This window comes from Equus przewalskii, chromosome 20 (assembly GCF_037783145.1).
Source record: "Equus przewalskii isolate Varuska chromosome 20, EquPr2, whole genome shotgun sequence".
In the NCBI taxonomy this organism is placed as follows: Eukaryota; Metazoa; Chordata; class Mammalia; order Perissodactyla; family Equidae; genus Equus; species Equus przewalskii.
In genome coordinates, this window is record NC_091850.1 from 49,226,827 (window position 1) to 49,245,443 (window position 18,617).

Sequence of the window (18,617 nt, forward strand, 5' to 3'; positions counted from 1 at the left end):
GACTGAATAACCAGACTGAATCTTGGGGGCACAGCTTTAGAATTCTGCCTACGGCAAGCAGGGTAGGATGGATGGGCTGCCAAGACATCCACAGGGGGGAACAAAGTCAGAAGTTCACACCACCAGCTTCGATTGTCTTTGAAACAGGAGTCAAGATTATCTGACAAATATGAAGTCTTAAGTGCAGATGTTCAGTGCTTATATTTAAAATATCCAGCGTATAAACTTGAAAAGCTTATTTCAAGAAGTGACTGGTACATTCAAATTAGGCAGCGTTTCTTGGATTTGACAATGACCAGCATTATTATGAGGACTAAATATGTTAATATAGCAGTTCTCAAATGTTTTGGTCTCCGGATCTCTTTATACTCTAAAAAACTATTGAGGATTCCCAAGAGCTTATGTTTATTTTGGTTACACGCACCAGCATTTAATGTATTAGAAATTAAAACTAAGAAATTAAAGTAAATATTTGTTTTATTTTAAAATAATAAACACATTAAATGCTAACGTAAATAATGACTTTTTATATTCCCCAAAACAAATCAAGTAGGGTGGCCTTATTTTCCACTTTTGCAAATCTCCTTAATGCCTGTCTCCCCAGAAGACAGGGAGTCTCTGCTTCTAACGACACATTCAATTCAATGCCACGTGTGGCTTTATGAAGCCTATGAAGAAAATCTGGCCTCACGCCGATCTGTAGCTGGAAAAGGGAGAGTATATTAATCACTTCCCACAAAACTGTGGATATTCCTCTTTAATCTACAAAAACTCGACATGTGGTAGTCCCAGTAACTTTTCATTGTTACACTGGTCCACCTTACACTTAGAAAAGATCTCTTAATCTACGCATGATATCGTACGCATTGACGCTTGCATTGACACTTGGAAAACACGTTTACTGAGCTATGCAGATCAGATCTTCCCAAAGTTGACACATTTCATTACCCGATGTCAAAAATTCATCCTTTAAACCACCACCAATCTTATCAGAAAAGGCTCGGAAAACGCAAATTTTATCACTGGCAATAAATACTATCGGTTGTTGCTACAGACTGAAGGTGAGAGAGAGGAGAGCAAGCAGGTGGCTGGCTGTCTACAGGCTGGCAAGCTGGCTCTCATCGGACACCGCACCTGCTGGCACCCTCATCTTGGACTTCCAGCCTCCAGGACTGTGAGAGGTCAGTTTGCTGTCTAAACCACTCTGTCGACGGTAGTTTCGTCATAGAAGCCTGAACTGACAGTCGCACTACTGCAATGACAGGCTCATTAAATTCACTTCTGAGAAAACATCTGTCATCTGCAAGTCTGAGGAGCCAGTCAGTCACTCTTTAGAGTAAACATGGTGTTCCCTGACGAGAGGGGCTGGTTCAGCTGAGACAACCACCATACTTGTCACGCACATCGTGCCACAGAATGCAAAGCTGTGTACTCCAGGGCCGAGATCTGATGATCTACTAATTTACACTGCTTCATCAAGGCCATCCTTCAGTGAAGCGGCTTTTTTCAGCGTGTGGTGGTGAAAAATACAACCACGGTACCATTCTGTGCCACTGCCCTGATTGATGGCGTTTTACCCACTGTTGCTTTTGCACCGTCAGTGCAACTGTCAACACAGTGAAAAAGGCAAACAAGCTCTTAGTGTGAAACTCCTGCTGACCTCGCGGCCCCTGAAAGGCCAGGACCCAAGGGGCCTGGGGACCACTTTGGACACCACCGCGGGTTTCCATACAAACCGTTTATGATAGCACTGAGAACACGACTGATGTTATTACACCTTTCCTGCCGCTGTCACCGTCGCCCCTTTGCCTGCCCTTCAACACGTTTTCTAAGTAGCTGTTTATCTTTGGTAGCCTTTCTTTTCTAGTGCTTCAGATGACCCCCACCTTGCAAGCCGCCTGCAAGCAGCACATAACATGGAGAAGCACTTGCGCATGCTTACAGATAATTTACTGTCAAACTGCTACCCCGCACCCTGCCCCAATGCCGCCCTCCTGATCCTTTAGCGGAGCTGTTTCACAAGGAGCAGAGGAGAAAGGCACAAGGGTCAGGCAGTGCAGTCACATAGCACAGACCAGGCTCTCCACCCGTCCAGACGCATTTGTGCTTTTGAGTGGTTGCTTATAATTAAAGACCAGGCTGTTAACAAACATCAACTAAATCCAGCAAGTGGAGGAACTGAGAGCCAAGAAGTCCTGCAGCAGAACAGGGCCTCAGGACCAAGTGCCTCGAGCTGCTCTTGTGACAGAGAGGATGAGGGGGCACGTACCTCAAGTACAAGGGGTGGAAAACTTGACAAGTGATTTGGAACTTGAAGATAAGAAAAGGTTAACACATTGAGGCCTGCCTGGTGGTGTAGTGGGTAAGTTCACGTGCTCCACTTCAGCAGCCCAGGTTCACATCCTGGGTGTGGACCTACACCATTCATCAGCCATGCTGTGGCAGTGTCCCACACACAAATAGAGGAAGACTGGCACAGATGTTAGCTTAGGGCCAATATTCCTCACCAAAAAAACCCCCCCAAAACACAAAAAAGGGTAACATTATCTTGCAGAGGTGCTTTTCCTAAAGCAAAACCAACAGCTGATGTCGTGACCACATCTCCTCAAGCTTTCCTGTTCGCAGGCCACAGAGTCTCTCTCAACCACAGAAAACACCAGGGACACGGTGAGGTTGACTTTTGGAAGAGAGGAGTGGTTCAGAGGCTCTTCTCATACAACCAGGGACCCCTTCAGGGAATACTCTGGTCCACAGCCGCTGCATGCTCTTTGCAGGCTGGAAGCAGTCCCTGCCAATCAGCTCACTCACACTGCTCCAAGGTCAAGATGTTTACTTAAGGGGGTCTGTGCCTGACTTGATTCTGAACTTGGAATAGATGCATTCTGATGCTGTACGCAGAATGTTGTAGTTTGAGTTATGACAGTGCTATTTCACAACCCACTTTATGATGAAAAAATACTAGGGTGTATGTTCAACAGGTTTTAAGCTTTCAATACTCAACCATGTAACTCAATAAACATACAAAATTAGGAAGTGATATTAGCACTTATTCCTAATCCACACGATACTTGTTGAGGGAAACTATCAACACATTCATGTCCAAAGGACCCACAAGGCTCAAGCGTTAAGACTGGTCAGCCTCCAGGTTCACAGGAAAAGGCAACCCTGAAACACACCACTGAGGGCAATTCAGACAGAACAATCACCACTTCCTGCTTCTACACCCTCTGACTGGTCCTACCAGAAACCCTCGGAGAACGACATATAGACAAACGGGACCAAACAGCATTGGGATGAGAGGCACTGTGGAGTTAGACTGTCTGGGTTTGACCTGGCTCTACTACTTACTAGCCAGATGCTGGCAAATAACCAAAATTCGCCGGTAAGATGTGACTACTAAGAAACCTATCTCCTTCCCTGGGTGGAGAGACCTGAGACAATCCAGGTAACCCTCCAAACACGGCCTGGCCCGTGGTGAGGGCTGTGTCACCTGCAGCCAGTATTATTTTAGCATGTACAACTCGATACCAATATACTATACCTAGCAATCGCAAGGTATTTCCTCCCACTCAAACCATTCTCTCTTAAACTTTGTATAATTCACTCTAACCTCTGCTTGTTTTGTCCCTCTGAAAAGAAAACCCCAACTGGGTTCTGAAATGCCTAAGTGTGTGTGGGTGGGGCAGAAGTCTGTGCCCACGCCGGCCTTCTCTGTACACAAGCTGGCCTACGTTCAGGGCAGGACCAGGACCAGAACAAAGCAAAGGAGACAACGTGAAGATGAAACTTTCAAAGCTGGTCTCATCAGCACTGCAGTAACACCCAGGTTACATCAGTGTAACCTAACAGCACTTAGACATCCCAAAATTCTGCGGCAGAAATAATCCTATGATGGATCTCTACAATTAAACGACCCACTGTTCAGACAGGTACATCATTTAAATAAGTCTAACAGGATCAAGCCCATATTCCTCACACTGTTACAATAAATCCTGAGAACAAACTCCATGTTCAAGCTGTTAAAATAATTCCTACAGCTTATTAAAAAAGAACAAACGAACTGAGTACTCAAACCCCTTCAGTTAAGGCAGCACTGGATTAATACTACAGGGAATGTTTCTTAAACTTGAAGAGCAGAAGATGAAGGTTGTTTAAAGAGGCCCCTTTAATATAACGAATACAAAAGCTGATGAGACAGCATCTCTACAATCACACATCTCGGAACAAGAGAACTATGGTTACTGAACAGCTATTTTCATCACAGCATCTACAGTGTCTGAAAAAGGACGTAATATAATAAATACTGTAGATGCATCACAAGACATCCATTTATTTAACCACAGTAGTGCATCTTACTACTATATTTTATTCTAAATTTCTTCTTTATTCTTCCGATTCTCCAGGCTTTCGGATGTCATCAATCTTCAAAATCATTCTAACCATTTGTGTTGCAAGAGATATCTGTTGCTTTTTGCCAATCAAGGTTTCTATGACATGTTGTTGCTTCATATCTGAAAAATACAAATAAACTGATTATCCTAGAACAGCATACACATTTAATATTAATAACTTGCTTTGATTTATGGAATCACAGAACTTAAGAAACACAAATTTGGAAGCCACTAGTCCCAGTTACATTTTCAGAGAAAAAGACTTTCATTACTTTCAAGGACATCCTGGAATTTGAACCTGGCTACCAGAGAGCAGTGGGGTGGTGAGGGGACCTCTCTTCAGTGACAAGCTCAACTGCTAAGCGACCAGCTAAAAGGTGAAACTTTTCAGGGACATCTGATTGCACAAAGTATCCAACACTGTAATTCAGTAAACCTGAAATAAGGGACAGCTGACTGTACCTGAAACGTAAAATAATTTCAAGAAAGATCTAAAAATCCTTGGGCTGTGAACAGGAAAAGCAGAAGAGACCTATACCGTACGTAAGAACACAAACCAGCCAAGGTTCCAGGATTAGGACTGATGGCAGAACCCCAGACATGGCCCGACCGGTACAGAAATCACCAGGACTACGGTTTCAACAAGCTAAAGTTGCCCACACCACCCTCTCGGCAGAGGAACTACAAGTGGCTACAGAAGTTACAGTATACTACGTTTAAAAACAGTACATCATTTCTGGGCTACAATTACAGAATAAGCTGTAAACCACAAGTTTCAGAGCCATTTTATAACATCTAGGACCCACGCTGACACACATTTGTGTAAAAAAAAAGTGAGATGGGAATTATTTTCTAAAACCAGAGATTAAAATGCAAGTCACCTTTGGTATAAACACCACACTACCATTTATAGCTATTAAAATTAATTTTACGTTGCTAGGACTAGCAGTCTAACCAACTCCTAAGGCAACCAAATGAAACATTTTAAAGTTTAGGACTTGAACACCTAAAGTGAGTTTAAATATTTAATAAGATATGATAACCTCATAGTAAACACTATATATTGTACAGCCACAAGGTATGAAATTACTCAGTTTAAATCAAACCACAACCCCACACAGACGTGCACAGGTCCTCACCATTTGTGCCTTTGTGCAAACAGTCAATTCCAAGAGCAGGGTTCAACTCCTTCACTTGTCTGGCTCGCACTTCGGTCATGGTCTGGATGGGATTCATGCCGCTGTTTTCAGAAAGGGCCATGGGGATGACCTCCAGCGCGTCGGCAAAGGCCCTCATGGCGTACTGCTCCAAGGTCGGGCACTGGAAGGGTACAGGGTACCGTAAGCGTGCTTGGCAAAGCCCAAAAAAACCAACCCAGCAGCAATTTGGAAACATAATTAAATTACATGCATGAAAAGCTCCCCTATGAGTAATTCTAAGGAGAGGCTGCCCTGATGATCTGAGGACAGTGACACGCCTCTACGGAGAAAGGATGGAAAGGGCACACCTGTGAGAAGTCTGAGAACGAATCAGCCCTTACGCCTTTATTTTCAGTTATGATATCTAATTAATTTTGAACTTCAAATATCATTAAAAAACTGTAGAGGGTAATTATTATCGTCAAGGCTGGAATGGTTGAAAAAGGCTTAGAAATGCCAGCTTACGGTAACCCATGCTGAAGTACACACGCATGAGAATCAACTCAGAAGAAACCCCCCTGTCACACACGGCTCACAGTGCTCTTGCTCACTCTGGACGGCATCTGGTTCGGCCCGCAGCCCCTCGGCCTCCCTGCGCAGTCCAGAAACGTCTCAGAGTGCAACATAGCCCTGAGTGTGTTTTACCTTATCTGCCTCTTGGCTGACGGCCAGAGCACATGCTATTTCAGCAGCGCCGCCTCCATACACCACACGATTGTCACGGATGAGGTTCCGGATGACACACAGAGCATCATGGAGGGATCGTTTCGCTTCCTCGATGATCTAGGGAAAAGAGTTTTGCCTAAATCAACGTGATCACAAGCGGTTCATTTTAGAGCCAAACAGCTGCCACCTCTGGTTTACTCTAAGTGGCTGCCGGGCACTGGCAATATTCTTACCCCCATTAAAGCCATCCAGGCTAAACACAAATGGAGGGCATGCCAGAACATCTGTCAGCAGATGGTATCCATCCTCACCTTCCCTTTCCTCCCTAGAGTGTTTAAAAAAACGAAGCAGGCAGAGGCAGCCAGTGACTCGTCCCAGGACACATGACCAAGCGAAGGGCCAAACAAAACAAAACCGACAGAGAGAAAAGCTCACAACGAGCGTCACGTGTGACGATGCACTAGAAACCCCTCCTCGGAGAACAGGAGGGCGTCAGCGGTTGTTTGCTTGGGTTCCCCTCTTTCACCCAAGGGGCTAAAGAGAGGCCAGTGTGCCCTGCAGAAGTGACATGGAACTGTGGTAATTTTACACCAATTATGTCATTGTTTCTTCAAGAAAAATGACCCTGTTTTTCTTACACTAACTGTGTTTCAGTTAAATATATCATGGGCAAAGCCAAACCATGTACCAGAATCAGAAAACACGTAGGACAAGCAACTGAATTCTCACCATCTTATTTCCTCCTCTGATGAAAATGGTTACAGCTCTGGAGTTCTTACACTGCTCGATGACCAGCATTTTGTCCTTCGTTGTCCCAAATGAGATCTCCTTTACAAGACCAGCAAAGCCCAGCTTCTCAGGTGTGAGCTCCGAGAACCGTGGGACGATCCGCCCTCCCGTCGCAATGGCAATCAACTAATTGGGGAGGGACGGGGAGAAGGAAGACGAAGTCGGGAAACAGTGAACTTTCACAAGCGGACTACGAATGAGCTCAACTTGACCTATGACCACCCTGTTCACTGAACTGCTGCCCCACCCTGGCCAAAAAGTCTCAAGTTCAACCTAAAAAACGTTGTTAAATGAACAAGGTTCTAAAGAGCTGGGTGTCTTGGTCTGGCTCCGGTGCCACCTGGCTCGATCACCCCGCACACGTCCCCATAGCTCTCAACCTCATGTCCCCTGACTGTGGCTCTGAATCAGAGCTCTGTGCAGCCGTCCGTCTCTCTGTACACAGGGCTGCATGAGGACCAAGGAGGCCGCGTGTGTCTGGGGTACAGACCACATCTGGGCCGGCTAGCAGTATTCAGCTAACACCGAAGTGGGTAAGACTGGTCTTCTTGCCTCAGAGAGCCAATGTGAGTGCTAAACGAGATGACACATGGAAAGCACATGCCATGGAACAGCAGAAATACACAGCACTGTTATTAAAACAATAAAAACCGATGCTAGCATCTTCCTCTCTCCCAGCTCATGCTCCTCTGCTCTGTGGAGCCTCTGCATGATGTGTTTCCATAAGGCATGTACTATCAAAGCGGCCCCAAGCAGAAACGCCTGTGAGCTCAGCCCTGTGGTCAGCAGTCTCCCCACACAGCTCCTTACCTCGATCTCAGGTCCTCCAACCCAACGGACCGCAGGCAAGTTATTCTGAAGAAGTAAATGATTTGCTTCGTCGTCAAAGCCCCACTGGCAAATAGCTAGGTTAGCGCCAGTTTCTTTAATCTGAGAAAAGAGAAGCCAAAATCACGTTAATAACAAGTATTCTTTGTGAAGTTTGAGAAAAGATTGTGAAAGGTAAGATGCATAGTTGGCTGTGGAAGGTGGGTGCATGAAAGTAAACGAAGCAGAGAAACCAGAAGAAAATATACAAGTGTCTACCTTCGGTCAGTCCCAAGTTCTAAACAAGGAATACACATCAGTGGGAATCACTCCATTTTTAAAAACCATGCTTTATAAACTAGTAATTCACACTGACCCCACTGCTACAGTGAAGCAAAACAAAAGCTGTCTCACCAGCGCTGGGCCCTCTGACCCAGGGAACCAGGGTTAACCACTGTCCTGTCACAAACACCCACGAGGCACTTTCATCGGTGTGTGTAACAAAAACTGAATCTTAAGATACACACGTCCCTGCACCTTGCTTTCCTTACTTGAGTGGACTATCCTCTATCCTCTGGGTCAAAATACAGAGTAATTTAGAAGCTGAAAGAAGTGATCCTGCTCCTAATGAGAAGTACCACCCCCATCTCCGCAAATGGCTGGGACTTGTCCCCCAAAGGTGGCCATGATCAGGACTGACTGTCCCTCCCTGGCAGTCACCTGTGGTAACAGTGCCATGCCCCACAACTGCTATTTCACCTGTCTCCACGCAAGCCTCCCAAACCACCTGCCACACCTGCCTCTCTACCTCTCTTCCCTCCCCGGCCCTCTAGAACCTTCCAGGGGGAGCCCCTGGAACTCAGTCCATTAACAGCAGACTCCTTCTTGCAATGTTGCCATTATATTCTTGCTGTGAACAAACCCTGGCTGTCTCCTGAAGAATCAACCTGCCTGGCACTCCTCCTCAATGGCTTTTTTCTCCCAGGTGCTCAACATAGGAGACAGGTCCTTCTCGCTCCTCACAGCCACCTACAACGTTTCTTCTTGGGTCACTGCCTCTCCTCCTTTTAAAGTGCTGGCATTTAGCCCATCACTATTCCTGTTATCATTTCTGCTACCTGCACATCTACCAAGTCGGTCCACCCACACCCTTGGCCTCTCAGTTCTTGTTACCCTTCCTCCAGTGCACCTCTGTCAGCCTTCCCAGATAATGGGCTTTTATTTGCAAACTCCTGCCAGTATGCTCCAAGCCCCAGCCCTGATGTTCCCTGCACATGCCAACCACATTCCTGTTCAGGGCCTTTGTACATGCCACCCACCCCTACCTTGTCTCAGTCTGGAATGCTGCTCACCCAGAAATGCCATCCTCTCACCTCACGTAGGTCTCTGGCCACACACCATCTCCTCAGAGGTGCCTTCTCCGACCAGTGTCTGTTCAGAGCCCCGACCCCTTCCCCCAGTCTGCACCCCAACAGCAAGCGCTCCGCTTTGCTCACTCATGTATCTCCAGGGCTGCAACAGGGCCTGGGAGACAGCAGACACAGGGAACTGCACCACGAAGGAACCCGTGAGTTCAACTACCCCCCTAAGACTAGACGTCTAAATATCCTTCACGTATCCTCGGGCACTGGTGCTTTAAGCTCCCAAGGACAGAGTCCCACAGAGGAACCGCTCCGTCAGAGAGCACACACATGTGAAATACAAACAGCCAGAGGGGAAGAGTCAGTGTTTACAAAATAACACTCCAACTTGGTTAAGCAAAGAACTGAGATCACCACGACTGCATTCTGGTTTAATTCCTGTTACTCAGTAACTCTCCTGTCAGGAGTTATATTCGGAGGTCTCAAATACGTGGGTAGAGCCTGTTAAAATTGCCCAAACGTAGCAGCGCAGAAGCGCCCAGGAGGGCACGTGTGTGAAACAAGCGCAGCTCTCAAGGCAATGCAGCCAGCTCCTTCAGGCCCCAGACACGCTCCCGTTTTAAGACAAGATCAGACTGCTTGCCCCCTCCTGCCTCTGTGTCCTTTGGTTTTTTCCCACTGTGAATGTTTATTACTTTTTAATTTAAAAGTGAAGAAATGCTATTTACAGCCCCATAATGAAGTGCCAAGATCACGCAGGTGAGTACCACACGTCCTGACTCCCTGCAGCCAACCACCTGCGCCCTTTCAGATCCCACCAACAGCTATGGTAAGACTTACTTGCTGAATCATCTCTTCAAACTTCTCCTTTTCGTATTTCTGAAGGGCTTTATAATCTTCCACAGAGGTCACATCCAGCTTATGCTTCGTCTTTGGTTTCGGTGGTTCAAATGGACATGTAAGAATTGCAATCTTGGCATCTTCCACTTGCTATGGGGAGAGGGAGAAAGGTGAATGGGCGGACTGAAGCGTTCCCAGAGGGGAGGCTGTGAAAGGCACCAACTTACCTTCGGCATCTGTGGGTGACTGAAATCCTTGTCTACGATCACACCCTTAATAAGCTTAGTGTCCTCCAACCTCCCACCCACTTTGCCCTCCACTTTGATGAGCTCAAAGTCAACGTCTCTGCGCTGCATGTCTGCTACGGTGAGGACGGCATTCACAGCGATCTCGGCCATCTGTCGGTGACAGCTGTTAACCCTGAGAAAAACACAGAAGAGCCTTTCACATCCGTTTAACAATCACCTCAAAAAAAGCAGCACACACGACGTAACATGGCAACTCAAATACAAGATGCAGTTCTGTAACTCCAAGACATCTAGAAAGCGAGTGACGTGCAGAGTCCCTAGGAGGCAATGGCATCACACCTTGTGCTTTCAACAGTCTGGGGCAAGGATTCTTAACCTGGGACCCACGGACCCCAAAGGAAACCATAAATTGGAATGGGAAAAAATTTACACTTTTACTTTCACCAACTTTAACTGAAATATACTATTTTCTTCCATTATTAATATATACGAGAGACCAATGATGTATGGCAAGAACGAAGATTTTCAAGATTCTGCTACTCTTTAAGAATATTTTTTCTATTTTACAAGTCCAAAACAGAATGGGAAAGCTATGAAACCACCAGGAAAAATCCATCATATCTACTGAGGCCAAACACCTACTGAGAAAGGAGGGACCGGACAGGGCACCTGACCCCCACAGGAGTTTCCATTACGACATCAGTTACAGATCGGGGATGTTAGCTTTTCTGCAAGCTTTGAAACATCTGAATAGCTTTGAAACATCTGAATAGACTGCTCAATAAATTTACTTTTTATTCTGGAAAAACCACAGAGGAAATCTAGTACTTGAAATACAGTGTCTGAAATCTTAAGTCATGCAGAAAAGATACCCCTGAAACTAAAAATGTTGTTAGTATCCTAAACAGGTGATCTACAATGTATTGCTTTATGTTGGATATATTTGGCTATCATCTATCAATTTGAGTATTTTCTGTAGTAAAGACGTGGACATACTTGGGTTTTTTTTTTTTGAGGAAGAGTGGCCTTGAGCTAACATCCGTGCCCATCTTCCTCTACTTTCTATGTGGTATGCCTGCCACAGCATGGCTTGCCAAGCAGTGCCATGTCTGCACCCAGGATCTGAAGCAGTGAACCCCGGGCCGCCAAAGTGAAACATGCGCACTTAACTGCTGCCCCACCAGGCCGGCCCACTTGGGTTTTACAAAGACTCGCAAATAGAGTAGAATCAACTTATAAAGCAGTAATAAAATAAGATTTGTGCATTTTAAGAAAGGGAAATGCCTTCCACCTACGAGGAAAATAGTGCTCTGCTTGTGACAGAAGCCACCCCAGGGCAGGCGCCCTTGCCCAGGAGCCAGGCTCAGCTAAGACACGGATGAGAGGACAGCTGGCACCACTGAAGACGCCCCTGATCCAACACAGTGCTGGGTGGATGTCCTTCCCCTGAGAAGAGAAGGCACCAGAGACAGACACTTTTGTTGCACTTCCTATCAGACAAGACCGTGCCTTCCTTTTGTTAAAACTACCACACAAATTAAAAACTAAAACATTTCCTGCACTGCTATAGATTGAAAAAACAGTGTAGGGGCTGGTCCTGCAGTGTAGTGGTTAAGTTTGGTGTACTCTGCTTTGGCAGCCTGGGTTTGCATCTTGGGTGCAGTCCTACACCACTTGTCAGCTCATGCTGTGGTGGTGAGTCACATATAAAGTGAAGGATTGGCACAGATGTTAGCTCGAGACTAATCTTCCTCAGCAAAAAAAAAAAAAAAAAAAAAAAAAAAAAAAGGTGTAATAAAGCACCTTACACTGAATTTCTATGCTACATTATGGCCATAATTCTTCTTAAAAATAAAGAGAGTCCATAAGTCTCTATTATTGTTCAAAATAAGCAGGTCCCTTGGTTGAGGCTACTTTGAGTTTCTGGGAGGCAAGAACTGTCTTGTGCCCCCACGACTTGGCAGCAGGCCTGGCAAATTGTAGATATTATGTAAACGTTGAAATGTAACATTCATTATACCCAATGTAAGTAAATTTTAAGACTGCCCCTTTTTATAAAATTAAAATTCAGGACTAGGAATTCGCTTGTTGAATGAATGAATAGTGGAAGCTCCCCCTAAATGGGTTCCTAGCACAGAAACGGCTAAAAAGTGTTATGAGGGGGCCAGCCTTGTGGCATAGTGGTTAAGTTAGGTATGCTCCACTTCAGTGGTCTGGGTTCACAGGTTCAGATTCTGGGCGGGGAGACCTAGACTGCTCATCAGCCATGCTGTGGCGCTGACCCACAAATAAAGTGGAGGAGGACTGGTACAGACAGTAGCTCATGGACAATCTTCCTCAGGAAAAAAAAAAAGTGTTGTGAAAACTAACAGGTTCCCCAAATAGGGTCCTTTTCTGGTTGATTGCCAATGCAGCCCATCCTGCTAAATTAAAGGATTATTTATTTTACAAATATTGTTGAGAGGATTTAATACCCAAGCCTGGAAGTTCAGCTTCCAATTGAGACATGAAATGCATGTGTCTAAAACTACTCTGAAAACAAAGCAAAACCAAAACAAATCCAGAAAGAAACTCATCAAATCAGCATGAAGTGATCCGTGATCATTTTGTGTTGCCTTTAGGAACAAGTAAACAGCTTTGCCTCCTCTATAAACGCTGTTACCCTGTTGTAAACCTACACTTTGGAGCCCAGCGTGGTTTTCGCAGTCTGAATCAGGGGCTCAGTGTCCCTTATGTCAACAAAAACTCTGTCGCTGATCTTGTCCAGGTGCTCGATGGCAATGCGGGCAGCCTGCTCATAGCCATCGGCGATCCTGATGGGGTGAATGCCACGGTCCAGCAGCTGCTCGGCTTCTTCCAACAGGGCACCAGCCAGGACTGCAGACAAGACAGCGCAAAACTGGTTCAAGAAAACGCCAAAACTTGTATAGTCAGTACAAATTAGATGCTACCCTGGAAATACAAAGGTTCCAGAATTAAACTGAAAGTATCTTAGAGGATGAGGCCATCGAACCTATTTTTAAAAGGGCAGTCTTTTGTTTTGACTCTAGCAAAGGTCATTAGGTCTCTTTGTATAGATGGATGATCAACTCTCAGTGAGGTAAAGAGTGTAACTATAATGTACATTATACATGATGTACGTGTACTAAATGTAACTTATACATTTCTATAAGGGGAAAAGCCTCTTTTGCTTCCTGGGTCAAAGACTTCTATTCAGTAAAATTCATGCTGGTGATAAGAGGATTTAAAAATGTGTTTATTATTTATCCCCCTCTTATAACCTTCCCTTCCCCCCCATTTTAGTGCCACAAAGATGTTTTAGTACTGCTGCACTCTAAGCACATCTAGAACAGTACTTGGTACTCAATAAATATTTGTTGAATAGACAAATTCAAATTTCATCTGCAGAAAAGGTAACATTAAAGATATTTATCTCTTCAATCTTCCCCAACTTTTTAAACCTTCAGGAAAAAAATACAATAGTAAAATGAACACTTGTTTACTTAAGAACATTTTGCCATATTTGTTTTTTCCACATATGCATGTGCTTTTTCTGTTCAACTGAGCATCAGTTGCAGAAATCATGGGATGTCACCCCTAAATATTTCAGCATGCAGCTCCCGAGTACAAAGGCATTCTCCCAATCACTGCACGGTAACTGTCACATGATGCTAAGGAACCTTAACAGTGACACTCTTCTGTAATACGTGATCCACAAACTCCTCCACTTGTCCCAAGCATCCTTCATAGCTTAAAAAAACCCAGACATCCAACCAAGTTCTACACAGTACAGCTGGCTGTCACCTTTCTTTAGCTCCATTAATCTAGAACAGATGCCTAACTCTACCCCATGGCGTGGCCTTCCTGTTTCTTCACGACATGGCAGCTTTGAGGAGTCTGGGCCACTTGTTTTGTAGTGTGTCCTTCACCCTGGATTTCTCCAACTGTCTCCTCAGCTGATTCAGAGTAAACATTCTCAGCAGCCACGTTAGTGCTGTGATTCAAACAACCTCTCTTAAACGGGAAAGGATATCGTGCCCTTTCTTACCAACCACTCCTGTGGTTCCATCTCCAATTTCGTCATCCTGTGATTTGGACAGTTCAACCATCAGCTTGGCAATCTGATGATCGACATCCATCATGCTTAAAATGGTGGCACCATCATTAGTTACAGTCACATCGCCATCCTTATCCACCATCATTTTATCAAGCCCTAAAAAGACAGCAATGTTTAGAACATCTTAACCGAAAAAAAAAAGAATGGCAATCTATACCAAAAACAATAATAAAAGTTAGACTTCTTGACCCAATACCCACCTAGGAATTTATTATAAATAAATAATTCAACATACATAAAGGAGTATCTGCATGAAGACACTTTCAGATTGGCCAATATAAAGCAAAACACTGGGAATAATCTAAAATGGCTAAAAGCAGAGAAATGGCAAAAAAAATATTATGGAGCATCACTACATGTAATATTAATCACAAAAGATGATGGCTATGATTTGCAAAATGCTTATGCAATGACGTTAAGTGGAAAACAAATCTGACCTAAAACTGGACACATGTTATGATTATAACTGTGTTTAAAGGCTGCAATACACCAAACAAGTTTGGCTGTATTAGGGGAGCAGGAAGCCCTCACTCCACTTCCCAAATTTTTGTAAAGAGATAATATTGACTATTTTACGATTTTAAAACTTTTGTTAAAACAACACAGAATGAGAGACTCTTACCATTTGGTCCAAGCGATGTTCTCATCGTATTGGCTACAGCCTTGGCCGCCATTATATGAGACTAAATCAAGCAAATACAAGAAACAAATATTCAAGTACATACAATTTTAACAGTTAAAAGCATACAGTTGATGATTATAAAATCACTTATAACATAGTCTGCCCTCTAGAATCGACACATGGACGAGGCAGGTTCGCCTACCGCCCCATCTCACAGTCAAGCGCAGTGACAGTCTGACCTGACAGGCCTCACATGACTACTTCACAACGCCACCTTCACGTGAAGACTCCAGCGTAAACACACAGCACCCTGAACTGCCACACTACCATGTACTGCAGAGACGTATTCTTCTCTCAAACGGTCGAGCCACTGAGAAACCCACAGGCTTCACAGTCACCCTTGCTTGTCACCTGCCAAGGGTATCAATACCGAAAGTAATGGAGGATTCAAAGAACCCTTTTCTGTTTCTACACATTATTATGCCCATTAATCCTCCAAATTTCCTTTCCTTTCTTTCTATTCTTGCCATCACCGATCTAAGCCTGATCCATAGCACCCTACAGAATTCCTGCGTCTCTTATCTCACCTACCGTCCTTCCAATTCATCCTACATCTAGCTAAGCCATCCATTTTTCTCAAACATGTTGCTTACTAGTCCCCAAACCTTAAACAACTCCCCACAGGCTCAACACGCAAGTCCAAAAGCTTCAGCTTTGTCTTTAACGCCCTCCACAATCTGAGACCCAGCTCCCTTCCAGTGAGGATGGTCTATTCTTGTTCCCCAAACATGTCCTCTGATCCCTGACATAGTGATGCACAGAGGCCTTGTACCCATCAAAATCTTGACCAACTTTCAAAAGTTTTTTTTTTTTTTGCTGAGGAAGATTCGCCCTCAAACATCTGTGCCAACTTCCTCTTTTTTGTACGGGGGTTGCCACCGCAGCATGGCTGAAGAGTGGTGTAAGCCCACACCCGGGATCTGAATCCCAAACCTAGGGCCGCTGAAGTGGAGCATGCAGAACAACTATGCCACAGTGCTGGCCCTCAAAGCAGTTCAAATGTACACGTTCTGTGAAGCCTTCCCTGCTTGCCCATCTGGCAGGTAACAAAAGACACAAAGTTCACTAGTCTGTGAAAACACTGGTAATCCTTAAAATACACTTGGATTGATATGTCTGTATAACGACATTTTTAAAGAATAATAATTGTAGGGAGGTGGTTCTTAACCAGGGGCAATTTTGTCCCCCAGGAGACATCTCTGGTTGTCACTACTGGGGAGGGAGCTGCTACTGGCAGGGAGTGGGCAGAGGCCAGGGATGCTGCTAAACATTCTACACAGGACAGGCCCCACAACAAAGAAGGACCTGGCCCAAACGTCAATAGTGCCAAGGCTGAAAAGCCCTGCTGTAGACCGCCGGCTCTGGAGGGAGACAGACGGGGCTTCAGTCATGGCCCTGTGACTTTAAGCAATTGCTTAACAGTTCTGGGGCCAAGTTTCCAATACAGTGAAATAACATCTAACTCTGAGTGTGAGGATTACATGAAATAATGCAATGAGAGCGATTAAAACAGTGGCTCATGCAAAGTAACCAGCAGCTTCCACTGCACTATTATACTGGACGTGTGTATTGCATGTTACTTTCTCTGCTGGTCCCTTTAAGTGAAAAACAGAACTGAATATGTAATACATGTGGACTGAGCACCTGCCATGGTTCAAGCACTGTGTGGCCACCCCTTATATTACCCACCTTTAATTTTCATCCTCAGCTTGACAGAGGTGTATTACCCCTGCTGAAAAAGGAGGTTCAGAGAGGTTGTGTAACTTGTTCTCAGTGAAACAAACAGTCTCTGGGAGAACTCTACTGTTTCTTCATTTGTTTAAGAAAAACCCCAAGACGCTAAGCCAATAGGGACACCTCAGATGTGGTGACAATCCGCATCAATACAGTGGATTCTTCCACTTTATAACAAACCCTAAAGAAGTCAGTGCCCTCTCGAAGTGCCCCTTCCTGTTTCCTGTCAGCATGTGCTCAGCAGACCCCTCCTTACCTGGACACCTGCAATGCTGCATTTAACATCCCTGGTCTGCCTGATTTCCTTCAGTCTACCCTACAGGCTACTACTTAAGGTCTAGCTCCACTTAAATCCTGATTCTGAGCAAACCCCCTCAATGGCTCCCCTCCTACCCATGGGAGAACATCTCGATCGTGAGACATGCGCAGGCTTCCACTTTTGGGAACTATCCTGACTTAAAGTAGACTGTGCTCCATCAAAACCCTAACCCTTTCCCGCCCAGGTCCTTGCTTTTACTGTTCCTCCCTGTAGAACGCCAGGTCTCTCCCACTCAAAACATTATTCCATCCCCGATCAAAAGCGCGTCTCCATCCAACTAGAGAGGGTCTGAAGGACACTCTCCAACTTTTATCTGCATCCTGTCCCGTAACTGTGATTCTGATCACGCAGTGCCTTGCATTACGGTTACTGATGTGCATTTCTCGCTCTTGCGGTACTGTTTTCTTCCTTAAGGATGCACACTTTTTATTTTTATGACACGGCATGCAGGAATACGCCACGCATAAAGGTACTCAAAGATAAGATACTCGGTAAACGACTAAGCTTTCAGGAGGTGACAAAGAAAATGAACCTCCATTACTTTTAGGGCTGCTGCAGGTAGACTAACGGAGGATTAAGAAGCAGAGTCTCCACCGGCCAGGTGACCTGGGACCACCTTCTCCGCACCTTGCCCATGACAACACTGACTGCTGGACTGCAGAAAGGAGGACGGACGGGGGTTCCCCGCCTAGGAACTGAAGCCGCCCCATCCGACTCAGAACGGTGCTGGCGGCTCCACCCCACCGCCAAATTGGGACTAAAAGCATATATGTCGGCCTCCCCGAGCCCAAGGAGCGGGGAGCGCGAGTGGGGACGCGCGGGCCCTTCTGGCCTTCCCGGGAGCACATGGCAGAACCGCTCCCAGGCCTGCGCAGGCGCAGAGCCACTGGGTTCGGCCACCTCCCCTCATCTCAGCGCCACTGTGTCCCGCTCCCGTTACCTTGAGGGCCTCAAGTCCCATAAGACGAGACTTGCGGTCCTGGTCCTTGATGATGAGGAAGGGGCGCCCATATTCATCGAAGGCGAGAGTCCCAACGGACGCCATGGTACAGCAACAAACACTACTTATCCGCAACCGGCGAAGACCACTCCGGAAGCAAGAAGACACTTTACTCTCGCGGGAGGGAGCAACCGCTCGCGCATGCGCAGCACAGGTTGCGCGAGACTTATTTTCCACTTGAGACTAGTTTAACGCCAGACCGTACCTTCTGGAATCAGCAGCCTTCGGAAACTTCTATCTAGGAAGCTGCGGGGGGAAGTGCGAAGACACGGACGGGAACTTTAGAACCCACAAACCAGGAGTAGCTCGAATTCAGTCATTTCTTAAAGCTGTATAATTGAAGGTTTCTGGATAGTGGGTCCCACCGAGGAACTCATTTACTGAGAGCATCATTTTCTCCCTCCTTCCCGCTCCGGCTCCGGGAAGATGGTAGAATCCACTTCCGGATTCCTCCTACCCTCCCC

The 18,617-nt window shown here is 45.6% G+C and overlaps 1 protein-coding gene across 1 annotated transcript; it reads right to left on the bottom strand.

Moving 5' to 3' along the window:
• Window positions 1–4,147: 4,147 nt before the first annotated feature.
• Window positions 4,148–18,608, bottom strand: CCT5 (chaperonin containing TCP1 subunit 5). Its single transcript, XM_008524366.2, has 11 exons — window positions 18,094–18,608; window positions 15,041–15,101; window positions 14,350–14,514; window positions 12,980–13,178; window positions 10,281–10,473; window positions 10,054–10,203; window positions 7,856–7,975; window positions 6,986–7,171; window positions 6,236–6,373; window positions 5,531–5,711; window positions 4,148–4,511 (listed from the first exon to the last, which is right to left on the bottom strand). The coding sequence occupies exons 1-11, from the start codon at window positions 18,196–18,198 to the stop codon at window positions 4,384–4,386; spliced, it is 1,626 nt and encodes a 541-aa protein (XP_008522588.2). The 5' UTR covers window positions 18,199–18,608; the 3' UTR covers window positions 4,148–4,383.
• Window positions 18,609–18,617: the final 9 nt, after the last annotated feature.

Excerpts from the sequence above, each read along its gene's own strand:
- CCT5 (XM_008524366.2), bottom strand. The coding sequence starts at position 18,198 with ATGGCGTCCGTTGGGACTCTCGCCTTCGATGAATATGGGCGCCCCTTC. Across the intron at positions 15,102-18,093 it reads TGGGACTTGAGGCCCTCAAG|TCTCATATAATGGCGGCCAA; the intron begins GTAACGGGAGCG and ends TGCTTGATTTAG. Across the intron at positions 13,179-14,349 it reads TGGAACCACAGGAGTGGTTG|TCCTGGCTGGTGCCCTGTTG; the intron begins GTAAGAAAGGGC and ends TCTTGTCTGCAG.